Source organism: Gavialis gangeticus, unplaced genomic scaffold, assembly GCF_001723915.1.
Source record: "Gavialis gangeticus isolate Ggan-Ray unplaced genomic scaffold, GavGan_comp1, whole genome shotgun sequence".
Classification (NCBI taxonomy): Eukaryota; Metazoa; Chordata; order Crocodylia; family Gavialidae; genus Gavialis; species Gavialis gangeticus.
Genome location: NW_017729033.1, coordinates 43223874 through 43235844, shown reverse-complemented (window position 1 = coordinate 43235844; position 11971 = coordinate 43223874). Strand labels below are relative to the sequence as shown.

Here is an 11971-nt window from a genome sequence, read left to right as displayed (position 1 = left end):
GCTCCTGCCACCGCACACACCCCGGGTGGGCATGAGGGGCATGTGCCCTGGGATCTGCGTGGAGCGGGTTGGGATGCCACTATGGGCTGGGGCCAGGGCTGTGCCAGGCTCTTCCTGGTGAGGAAGAGCTGTGCTTGGGGCAGAGCAGGCAGTGCTGCTGGGGGGAGGGGTTGGGGAGGCTACAGCACATTTTGGGGTGGCTGAAGCTCCCCCCACCCCGTAGTTCCCTCCCAGCACCACTGCCTGCATGAGCACAGCCTGGCCCAGCCCCCTCCCCCCCGCTTCCACAACAACAGACTTACCAGCCAGACACTGCTCTTCAGGCTGCCGGGCTGCGTATCGAAAATTGGATTGGTATCAACCGATATGCCTCCATAAAAATTAGCTATTGGTATCGGCTCCAAAAATCTCTATCTCTGCACCCCTACTGTCTACCATGGTGTAGCAGGTTGGCACCGCAGAGCCTCTTCAATCAGGCTTTTGCTCCCTAAGCACTTCTCAGCAAGCTTCAGTAATATAGTCTTCTAACAAATAAAGCAAGTAAACAAAAAACGTTATTGTCCTGGACACTGAAAGGGGTGCCCTAGGGTTTCAGCCTTCCCACAGCAGGCTTGCTCGCCTCATAGCCCAGAAGTCTCCCAGCTCTAGTGCTTTTCCTTCACACCTCCCTCTGGTTCTGCTTGCTGGGGGGTTGACTCCCAATGAGCCACTCTTTCATGAGCCCTCACACAGCTGCAGCCTCTCAGTCAAGCTAGCTGCCTCCACTTAAGAGCATGGGCCACCCAGTTACAAGTGGTCATAGAGAATAGCTGATCACTGTGCTCTTTATAACATTTGTTTTTTGTATCTAGGTACTTTTATCAAGCCCCTTCCCCAGCAGTCTTTTTCTTTCTTTCTCCTGACAAAATTGAACTCTTCAGTTTATCCAGATTTTTTTTCTCAAGTTTGATGCCTAAAACTGGGTCCAGTACTTCAGGTGAAGCCTTACCATTGCAGAATGGAATGGTAGAATCACTTCCTGTGACTTGCAAGCAACATTCCTGTTAATACTCAATTGCATGCTGTTGGCTCCCTTTTTCAGCAATGGCACACTGTTGATTCATGTATATTTTGCAATACAACCATAATTTCCAGCTCATTTTCTGCTGTACCTGCAGCCTAATCCAGTTATATCCCAATTAGTATTTGTGCCTTTGCTTGTACCATTCTAAGTGCAGTAATTTTTATTTGATCTTATTGAATTTCACATCATTTCTCCAACTTATCAAGCTAATTTCAGAACCATTCTCCTATTCCTAACTCCTGTTCTCCAGTCTCTCCTACCCCACCATCTTGGTGTCATCTGCAGATTTACTGTGTATGCAGTCAGTTGCATCGTCCAAGTGAATAAAGATATTAAAAAGTATCAGATGTCTGGGGACCTCCAGTTGACGCTTCCCCATTGGGCCGTTAATGACTACTCTTTGAACATGTAACCAGTTATACACTCACCTTAGAATGGTTCCATCTAGACTGTATTTTCCTAGCTTACTTTGTGAGCATGTCATAAAACATCAGCTCAAGCCTTGCTGAAGTGAGGTTTACCACATCTGCTACCAAATCCCCCCAAATATGCACATCCTGTTACTTTCTCATGGAAGGCAGTCACTTTGGTTATTCATAATTTACCCTTAGCTAATCGAGGTTGTCTGCTACTCAGTCATTTGTTATCCTCAAGGTGCTTAGAACCAGATTTCTTGATGATGTGCTCCAGTATCTTTCTGGGTATCAAGGTTAGACTGAATGGTATTTAATTTCCTTGTGCGTCCTTTTACTCTCTGTGTCTGCAACTGCCTCAGTCTTTTCTTGATGGCTCTAAGATCAGACATATTCACCCCTACTGATTTGAAATTATCAAGCTTCTTTAATCCCTTACCTGTTCTTTCCCTACTCCAAACTGATTATCTCCTTCCCCCATCCTTGATGCTAACTGTGTCTGCCAACTTATAGTTTATTTTTTTTTGACTGAAGACTGAAGTAAAGTCATTAAACAATTCACCCTTTTCTGCATTCATCCGTTATTAGGTTTCCCTCCCTTTTCAGTAAGGAATCTATGCATTCTTTGGTCTTTCTCTTCTTGTTTATATATTTATAGAAAGCTTTTTTGTTGCCTTTTATGTCCCGTGCTGTTTGTAACTCAGTTTGTGCCTTGGCCTTTCTTACTTTCCTCGCTAAATACCCATACTACACTCTTATAATAATTCTCAGTAGTATGGGCAAGTTTTCACTTTTTGTGAGACTCCTCTTCAAGTTCCAAGTCATTGAAGAGTTTGCTGTTTAGCTAAGACTGTCTCTTGCTTTGCTTCCTAGTCATTCTTTGCATCAGAATAGCATGCTCTTAAGATGCCTTTAATAACATCTGTTTAGGGTATGACCAGCTCTTCTGGATTGAAGTCCATTGTTTTATTTTTCTGATTTTCTTCCTAATCTCATGGTTATTGTCACTCTACGTTGCCTTCCACTTTCAATTTCTCAATTAAGTATGCTATTAGTAAGCAGTTAATTGAAAGGAGGTCTTATTTGTTTTCTCTGTTGTCTGTACCAAAAAGTCCATGACAGTCTCCAAAAATGTGTTCAACTGTCTGTTTACTGCTGTATTACCTGCTAGCAGGTAAAGTTTGCACAATTCCATATGATTTGGGTACATTGGTTAGTTATTTGTTTAAAAAGCCTTTCCATCTGCTTCTGGCTTGGTGGTCTATGGTAGACACCCATTATGATACCACACTTACTGTTTTCCTCTTTTACTGTAACCCAGAATCTTTCAAAAGACTTGCCTTCCACTTTGTTCTGTACCTGGGAGAGGCGGGGAGGTAGGGGTGTAGAGTGTGTGTGTGTGTGTGTGTGTGTGTGTGTGTCTTAAATTTAAAAGGTAACACCTTCTCCTTTTTTCCCCACGTCTGTCCTTCGTGAACAAGATATACCTATGACAGTACTCCAGTAATGTGAATTATCAGTTATCCCAGATGCATCATAATTTTGTGTGTACTAAGACTTCCAGTTCTTCCTGCTTATTTGACATACTTACTGCATTAGTATATAAGTAGCTTACATGACTATCTGCCTGCCCTGCTAATTTCCCTCTTACAATCTTGTCAATATGCCCCATGTTGCCTCCTCTTTGCTGGCATTGCTTTTTACTTATCATAGGGCTCTTGTGTCCATTCTTTGTTGAACCTATTTTAAAGCACTCGTTACTAAATTAACAAACTTTATGCAAAGATGTGCTTCCCCTCTTCATTATGTGTATCCTAACTCTATTCAGAAATCTTCTTTCTGGAACACCACACCATGGTGGAAGAAGTCTTAGTTCTATAGATGAAACCATCTATGTGAGGACTGTCCAACTTCCAAGCAGCTGGAGGCGTTACCGGTGGGGCCACACCAGTGAGCCACAGCTCCCCAGGGCCACACACCCCACAGATGTGTTGGGAGACCTTTCCCCTTGGCACACCACATGTTTTCCAACCCCTTCTCCTCCTCCCAATCCATGCACCATGTGTTTGTACCATGTGCCCATGATTCCCCACACTGCTATGCAACACACACCCCTGGCCCTCCATCCACTACCGCACAGCATGCTCACAAACCCTTCCAGTGCACTTCATGCTCACACTTCCTTATTGCACCTGTGAGCCTCCCTCCGCACTACTTTGTGCACCGGTGCATTGCGTGACTGCAACGCTTCCTGCTGCGCCATGCACTCCAGGCTCCCCCTCTGCTCCCCAGGCTGCCACGCTGCCCTGCACTCTGGGGTGGGGACAGGAAGGGGCAGTTGGAGAAGGAAGAGTAGCCCAGATGCTCCTGCCACTGTTGCAGCCAGAGCAATATGGTGGGGAGAAACCAGTCAGGAATTTGGGGGCCTGTCATTTAACCTTTCACAGTCTGCATGTGTTGATCTCCAGGGTGCATCTTACTCCACTGTGTGCCACATAAAAGTTGATCTCTTATGGTACCAGTGAAACCAGTGGCTACCATCTCTTTCATCTGTTTTTAACCCATTCCAGGGGTTCCTACTTCCATAGTGAGACATAGCTTTCACAAAGGTTTATACTGCACTAGTGACTCTTAATTTACCTCCTTTCTTTGTTCTTCAGGATGTTCATTCCTTCTTTCTCCAAACATTGTCTTAAATTTAGACACATTTTGAGATTATTTTAAACTAGATGTAGCTTTAATTACATTTCAGTAAATTACTGTATATTTAAGTATAAACCTAGAAAGAGTTCTTATGTACTTAGCCGTAGGAATTTTTAAAGCTATAATATTGTTTTGACCCTTGAAGCTTTAGGAGAAAGTGGTTGAGGTTTAACCTGTTAGGATTTAACTTTAATTTCAGTTCTGGTGAAGGAGAACTTGCTTTAGTTTGATTTGCATACCAAGTGGAAAAGCTGAGGTGGTCAACTGATGACTCCTTTTGCACTTTCGAGCAAATGGCTGCATTTTAATTAAGCTAATTTATTCAGTCAATAGTTTTGAAGAACTGAAGATGACAGATTTTTCCTTGTTTTTTAACCATTCATTGTTAGTATTGTTATTTGCATATTTTAATACTTTGTGCAGTTTTGATGCAGTGAATTATGATTGTAATTAACCCTTATTGTAGTTTCATTTTTTCTGTAATATCTGACTTGATTAGAGAGGAGTAAGAAAAGAGAAGATAGACAGTTTCCTTATGGTCTCAGACCAGCAGAAGTTAAAACTCCTGCTTCCTTTCAAGAACCCCTTTCTTCTTTTTGCTTGACATCATAGGTCAGAGGTTCTCAGAGGAAAACTGTCTCCTTACTGTGACAACAGACATCAGTTTGATTGGACAATATCAAAGTTATGTAGTTTTGGGGTTTTTTTTTCCCAGTTAGTGGTTGTACTGGTCCAGTTGTGTTCTCCTTTCTTTCTTTAAATTCCCATTGATTGGGAATCAGCATAAAGTAAATCTGAAAGTTGTGCTGATACAGATGAATGGAAAAAGTTCCAGAACATCCAATAATATATTTAACATTCATTTAAAGACCATTAGTCTGGAAATCTTTTAAAATAATTACTTAATTCCCTTTTGTAGCAAAATTGTCTTCAACCTTTCTTGTGAATTTATGTATAACTTTTACCTTTTCCCAGTATGCATTCTCATGAACGAACTGAAACAATGGGATACCAAGATTAGAATTCATTTTGTTTATAGCATTTGGATACAGACACAGTTTGCAAATAGAGAAGGCTTGCCAAGGTGGTCTTTTAAATAATTTGGAGATATTTAATTTTGAAGTATGCTATTTATTTGGAGCCGTAGTGCTTATTTCTTTTATTTATTCAATTTTTTTCTACTTGTCATGTAAATTTGTCTAGTTTTTTGCCTTCAACTCTCTAGGTGGCCTAGAACATTGGCAGGCATCACTGCATACCTACTGTGTACTCGCTACTCTGCTGGCAGTGGGATATATCCTGGCAGCTCTCAGGATGAGAGAAGAGCTTGGCGCAGATGTGATAGGGGAGGATTCTGGGCAGAAGAAGACTATTCTCGGTGCCAATATGCGAATGATGTCACTCGAGTGCTATATATGTTTAATCAGGTAACCTACACTTCTCTGTTTTTTGTGAAATAAAGTTTCAAATAAACTCAATGAAGTTCTCCATGAAAATAAAATAAAAATTTCCATACTGACAGTAATTATGATACATTGAGTCTTGATTTTGGATTTTTGTCTGTGCCTCTCTTTTATGGTGATTTCACATTATTTTGATTTCTAGTTTAACCCTAGAACCTGCAGGATTACACAAGAGTTTGGTTTAGCTTCCTTTCAGAGTGAGGAGGGGAATTTTAGCAATCTCAATATCCCTCACCAAGACACAAGAAGTGACATCAGGCCTTTTAATATTTAATCCTGTGCTATAGTTATGGCTTTTCTCTCATTTAATCACACAGGATCACTGTGGAGCATCACTTGGTTGCACATAAAATTTAGAGATTATAAATCATTTAATTGCTATGTAGTTAGAAATATGCTTAAAATATGTAGAGGAATGGAGGGGACAGAGAATGAATTACTTAAAAAGTGTAAACTCTTCACTCCATAGTCTTTGGTCTTGATGTATTTTCGGGCCCTGTGTAGATTGGGGTGTGGTTTTATTATACTTGATTTGATTGTCTGTTAATGCAAGGTAATGCAATTAAAAATCAAATGTAGACACTCCACATAGTAAGCTGCAGTGAGGAATAATGTTTGTCCACATTTGGATTTATAATGTCAGTTAAGGGATAATCGTTCACTAAAAACACTGCTTTGAATAGGTCTGGACATGGTTCCCTTCCATCATAATAAGCAATAATTATATATACCAACAGGAATCTTGTAAATAAGTACACCTTACTCTTTGAGACAGAAATTTACATTTTAAAATATCTTTGCTAGTACATGGAAATTCATTTATTATCCTTTCAGTGAATTATGATCATTTGCTAGATAGCAAAACTTTGGAAATGATTAGCCTTTTACAAACAGAGTAAATCCATTCTGTAATCCTTGTTCAGAAAAGTAAATTTTAAATAACATGAAAACAAACCAAACCAAATACAGTGGTCTTGATCTTACATATTTATGGTAAACCTTCAAGACTTTTTTTCTGCCCCAGAAAGATTCATTTAAAAAAAATCAAAAAGGAAAAGAAGACTCCTTAAAGCTAGAACAAAACTTGCTAATATTAAATTGTATCTCTAATATTATTACTAAAAGATGCATCCTACAAATTAAGGTTAGGTGCATAACTCTGGACCTTTTGAAATCTAAACACAATTTACTTTTCTCAAGAAGATAAACAAATGAGGGTCTGCTGCTATTTTGTGTATTTTCCAAGGCCAGAGACCCTCTTTTGATTGAAGGGAGAAGGACTCCTTAAAATTAGTCCATTAGGCATAATTGAAACCTCACTGAAATTTGCTGAACTTGCCAGGCAGTTGTCATCAGTCATAATTCTACTAATGATTATGGCTTCAGATGAATCATTCCTAAAACTCAAGATAGATTTCCATTGGCAGTTAAAACACTCTCTCTGCTGTTTGGTATTAACTATAATCTAAAATGGTATGTGCAAAACCATTAAGAGTAGTTCTTCAAAGGAGTTAAGGATACCACATTTACTCAAATGCTAGCATGAAAACATCAGCTGGAAATCAGGGTATCTAAGTTGAAGTCCTTCATGCTTCCTGTGGCTTTGGAGAAATCACGTAATCTCTCTGTGCATCGGTTTCCCAACTATAACATAGAAGATGATGGTGCTCCTTTCTCATTCTCTGTGCCTTGTCATGTGAGGTCAGACAGTCTCTTAAAATATATTTGTACATGGCCTAGCACAATGGGACACAGTCCACTTTTGAGTCTTTTAGGAGCTATAATGATGTAAAAAATAATTTACATACCAAGCAAGAGCTTGGTTTTGCCACGCTACTTTTGTCTTTAAGAAAATACTAGGTGTATCATTATATTTTTAGTGTTGGCTTGCTTAAATTGGACAAAAAAGTCTGTCTCCAAAAATGAAAGGGATAGCTGTCTAAAATAGAAAGTTCAGATGTGCCTGCTGTATTTACTTGTATCTTAAAGGGAATTCTTTCATGCTGCAGAGGAAGAGTTATAGAAATGTTTAACCAAACAGAATGGCATGCATTGTCCTAGGACTTGCATATTATGAATATGATCTTTTTATGAAATATGAATGAATGGACTAAAAGCACAAAGCTTAAGAAACTATATAAAATTTGTGAACTCTGAAATTTGATTTTGCTAGTTGTACATCTAAGCCACCAATGAACTGCAGAAAGACTTGGCCAATATATCTGTACACAACCAGTGGATGTCCAAAAGGAATGCATGAGGCTGCAGGGGTCTCCCTGCTTAGTACTTGTAGGAATGGTACCTTGACTTTTATTTATTTATGTTTAAGTCTGAGGGAAATGTTCTGGTTATTTGTTCAGATTAATTTTTTCCCTCTAAGATTCCAGATATTTTAATGAATTTTATGTTCCCTTTGTGCTTCTCTCTCAACATTTTTTTTCTCTCCAGGGCTAGGGACAAAAATTACATATCAACTGGTATAAGTTATCAGAAACTGGTTCATATCTATAACACAACAGAAGTTCAGTGCACATAAACCACTTTCAAAATGTCCAAAACTGGTTTAAGATAAACCTGGATCAGTGTACTATCGGACTTAACTGATTTACCATATTTCACAGTGTATAAGTCGGTTTTGAAGCCCAGTTTTTAACTCTTAAAATTCAACCTTGACTTCTACACTGTATCACCGTCCCCTGTAAGCAGCCCCAGGCTCAACGCAGCCTACACAATGCTGCTCGCAAGAGATGGAGCATGCCAGCCAAGCCCCAAGCTCAGTGCCACTCGCAGGAAACAGGGCCGGGCTTGGCGCTCAGCACTGCCACTCGCAGGGGCCAGAACCAGGCTCAGTGCTCAACATCACCACTTGCAGCAGACAGAACCAGACTTGGCTCCCATGGCTCTATCTCCTGCGAGTGGCACTGGGCTTGGTGCTCAACTGGTGTGGCCCAGGCAGCACCGCTTGCAGGGAATGGGGCTGCACTAGTGAAGTGCTGAGCCTGGTCCTGTCCCCTCCGAGCAGCTAAGTTGGCATAGCCAGGCTCAGCACTCAGCAGCGCTGCTTGCAGTGGATGGGACCAGTCTTGGCGCTTTGCTGGCACAGCCCAGGCAATGCTGCTTGCAGAGGATGGGCCTGCACCAGCCAAGCACTGAGCCTGGCCCCATCCCCTGCATGTGGCACTGTGGCATGTGTCCACCCCCAGGTGCCTGGCCCACACTGAGGGCACACAGGGGCCAGTGTAAGTTGACCCTGTAGTTCTGATCCAAAGACTTAGGTCGACTTACACAGTGGCTCTATGAAATTCCTAACTGTTTGGATCAGAAAAATGGGGTTGACTTGTACACTGTGCTGACCTGTGTGCTGTAATACGGTAAATTAAATTGGTTGATTTGAATTTCTCTCTCAGATCCCCTCCAGATGCAAGTTAACTCACAGTCCCCCAGCATTACACTGTGCTTTGCACCTCCCCTGCAAACCCCCCTTGCAGGGTGAGCAGGTTAGCCTTGGCCCAAGCTGTGCTCCAACTGAGCACTGAGGTGTGGTCTAGCGCCTCCCGGCTTCTGACCTGGGCCACTGCAGACATGTGGCTGCATTTGTGGAATAAAAAAGTGAATGTCTAACCTGCGAAGGTTCAAATGATTCAGCCTTGGGCTTCTTGACTGTCTATATTTAGCCTAGGATACAAATCTTTATGCTCTAGGAATTTTGGAACACAGTTTTGCCTAGATTTATGTAAGAAAATAAGCATTAAAGAGGAGGTAATTAAATAATTGTGCTTTATCAAAAAATTGGAATTTTTTCACTGTGTCTTAATTATGAACCACAAAGCAGTTATTTTTTTCTGAGATTGTATGATTGGATTTTATATTTCTGTTTTAAATGGTCTTGTTTCTTTACATAGATGCCACTCAACCTGACTAATGCAGTAGCAACAGCAAGACAGTTGTTGGCTTACACTGTTGAAGCAGCAAATTTTTCTGATAAGATGGATGTTATTTTTGTAGCTGAAATGATAGAAAAATTTGGAAGATTTGCTGAAAAGTATAAAGAGGTAAGTAATCTTGATGTGAATGATCATTTTAAGGTTGGAAAATTAGATATTAGTCTTATAAAGTGTTTTGACTAGTAAAATTTCAGAACTTTAGGTTCAGTAGATCAGTTAGTGGTGTGTCAGATTCTGTTCCATTTTTTTGTTTAGTAGGTCCTTGAAATTGCTGACCATGATCTCAGACTTCACAGTCGCACTGATAGCATTCTCTGAACCTCTGGTCAGCATTGGAGCAGGGAGATAGGTATAGTAAGTCTGCTTTTATTTAATATAGAGTGGGTCATGCAGGTTTTCATTGGAATATTTTTATGCCAAAAGATGAATAATGAAAACCTCAGAGATCCTCTCAGTAATGAATAAAAGAGACTTATCTTTCCCCCCCACCATGATAGCCTGGCTTTATTCAGTATTGAGCTGTATCTCTTAAGGTTTCTCAGTATTCCTGTATGTTGCAAGGTAAAGGATAAAACATGACTATAAAATCTTAGAGAATGCTTATTTTGATGTGGAAAAAATAGGCTAATTAACATTCCCCTCTGGTTAGAAACTGTTTCACTACTGAACAGAGGTTTTATTAATTTCAGTATACTGTGCATTTTTGAAAATAGGAGATCATAGTGGAGCAGTTTTAAACTTGTTGCACAAGAACACAAATAGAATTTGAACACAATATAATTAGAATACAAAGAAGACAGTAATTTATTTTCTGCAAAATTCCTTAGACAATTTTTACAGGCTAGTTCTTTTTTAAATATATAACACATTTAAGTTATTTTAAAGTTCATTCTTATGTCTGAAATCATTAGAAAAGTTGCTCATTAAAATTAGTTATTACTTAGTTTAGCTAACCTAAAGGTTAATATGCTACAGATTGCTGCAGTATTTATTGTATTATAAGGGAATTGTATTTTTACCTAAACTTACTGAATCTGGATTGATGCAGCATGGCATTGCTGCTATATTTGAGGGCAATAAAAACTATAAAACTCTCAGTTAAATTCATAAGTAGTTTTTTTAATAGTACCTGAAATTTCTCTGTTAGTAAATTGTTGGGAGGTGGTTTGTTTCTGTTTTTACCACTTTAAGTGAAATCTGTTTCATCCTTGTTTGCTTTGTTGGTATATTGGAAAGATGTGTTAACCCATTTTAAAATATGAATTTTCAAAATAATTAACAATCTTCACTTGTATGAAGTAAAACTATTGTTGTCAAGTTTTACTATATACAAATTCTTATACTATCCAGATTTTTGAGTCAATTAAAATTTAAATTTGTGATTGGCTATTAAAAATATTTTCATGTGGTGATTGAATATCTATGAGCTTTTGCAGTTTAAATATTCTGCTATATATAAACAGTGTGACTTGTACCTGTCAGGTGGCCACTAGAAAAGGATTATTCTCCATTAGAAAATGGAGGGGAGAATGATAGCTTCAAACCCTGCTAAGATTAAGAAATAAGATCATTAGGGGAATGAATCATTATGTTGAAAATTCCATGACATCCACATTTCATCTATTCATCTGGTATATGAATGTTTGGATCTTTGAAATTACTTTAATTATTTAGTTTTAAAATTGATGTCAGTCATTTTAAATGTTTCATTAAAATAAAGAGTAGTAAGTGTATTGTTTTAGTTTGGTTTTAAATTTAATTAAAAAAATTTAATGCTATTTTGCTTTTGAGAAATTTTTAAATTTCTTTCATAGTTTCATTGTTGGTAGGGTCGGAAGGGACCTGAGCAGATCATCAAGTCCAACCCCCTGCCATGGGGAGGAAAGAATGCTGGGGTCAAACAACCCTGGCTAGGTGATTATCTAGCCTCCTTTTGAAGACCCCCAGGATAGGAGTGAGCACCACTTCACTTGGAAGTTGGTTCGAGATCCCAGCTGCCCTGACTGTGAAGTAGTGCCTCCTGATCTGTAGCCTGAATCTACTGTCAGTCAACTTATGATCGTTATTCCTCATTACTCCCAGTAGCGCTTGGGGGAACAGGGACTTTCCTGTTGGTCCCCCTTGACCAGTTTGTGGACGGCCACCAGATCCCCTCTCAGCCTTCTCTTGTGGAGGCTGAACAAATTCAGGTCCCGTAGCCTCCCCTTGTAGGGCCTGCCTTGCTGCCCCCTGATTATGTGAGTGACTCTCCTCTGGACCCTCTCAATGCTGGCCACATCCCTCCTGAAGAGTGGCGCCCAGAACTGGGTGCAGTACTCCAACTCCGGCCTGACCAGTGTCGCGTAGAGGGGGAGGATCACCTCCTTGGCCCTGCTTGTGATGCAT

At 39.9% G+C, this 11971-nt stretch overlaps 1 protein-coding gene across 1 annotated transcript in view; it reads left to right on the top strand.

Annotated features, from left to right (window-relative positions):
- The window catches only part of ADGRA3 (adhesion G protein-coupled receptor A3), a 104042-nt gene that overhangs the window by 57891 nt on the left and 34180 nt on the right, over positions 1-11971 (top strand). Inside the window, exons 12-13 of the mRNA XM_019525823.1 lie at positions 5405-5606; positions 9545-9694. Of these exons, the coding sequence (XP_019381368.1) occupies positions 5405-5606; positions 9545-9694 (352 nt within the window). The remainder of the gene's footprint in view (positions 1-5404; positions 5607-9544; positions 9695-11971) is intronic.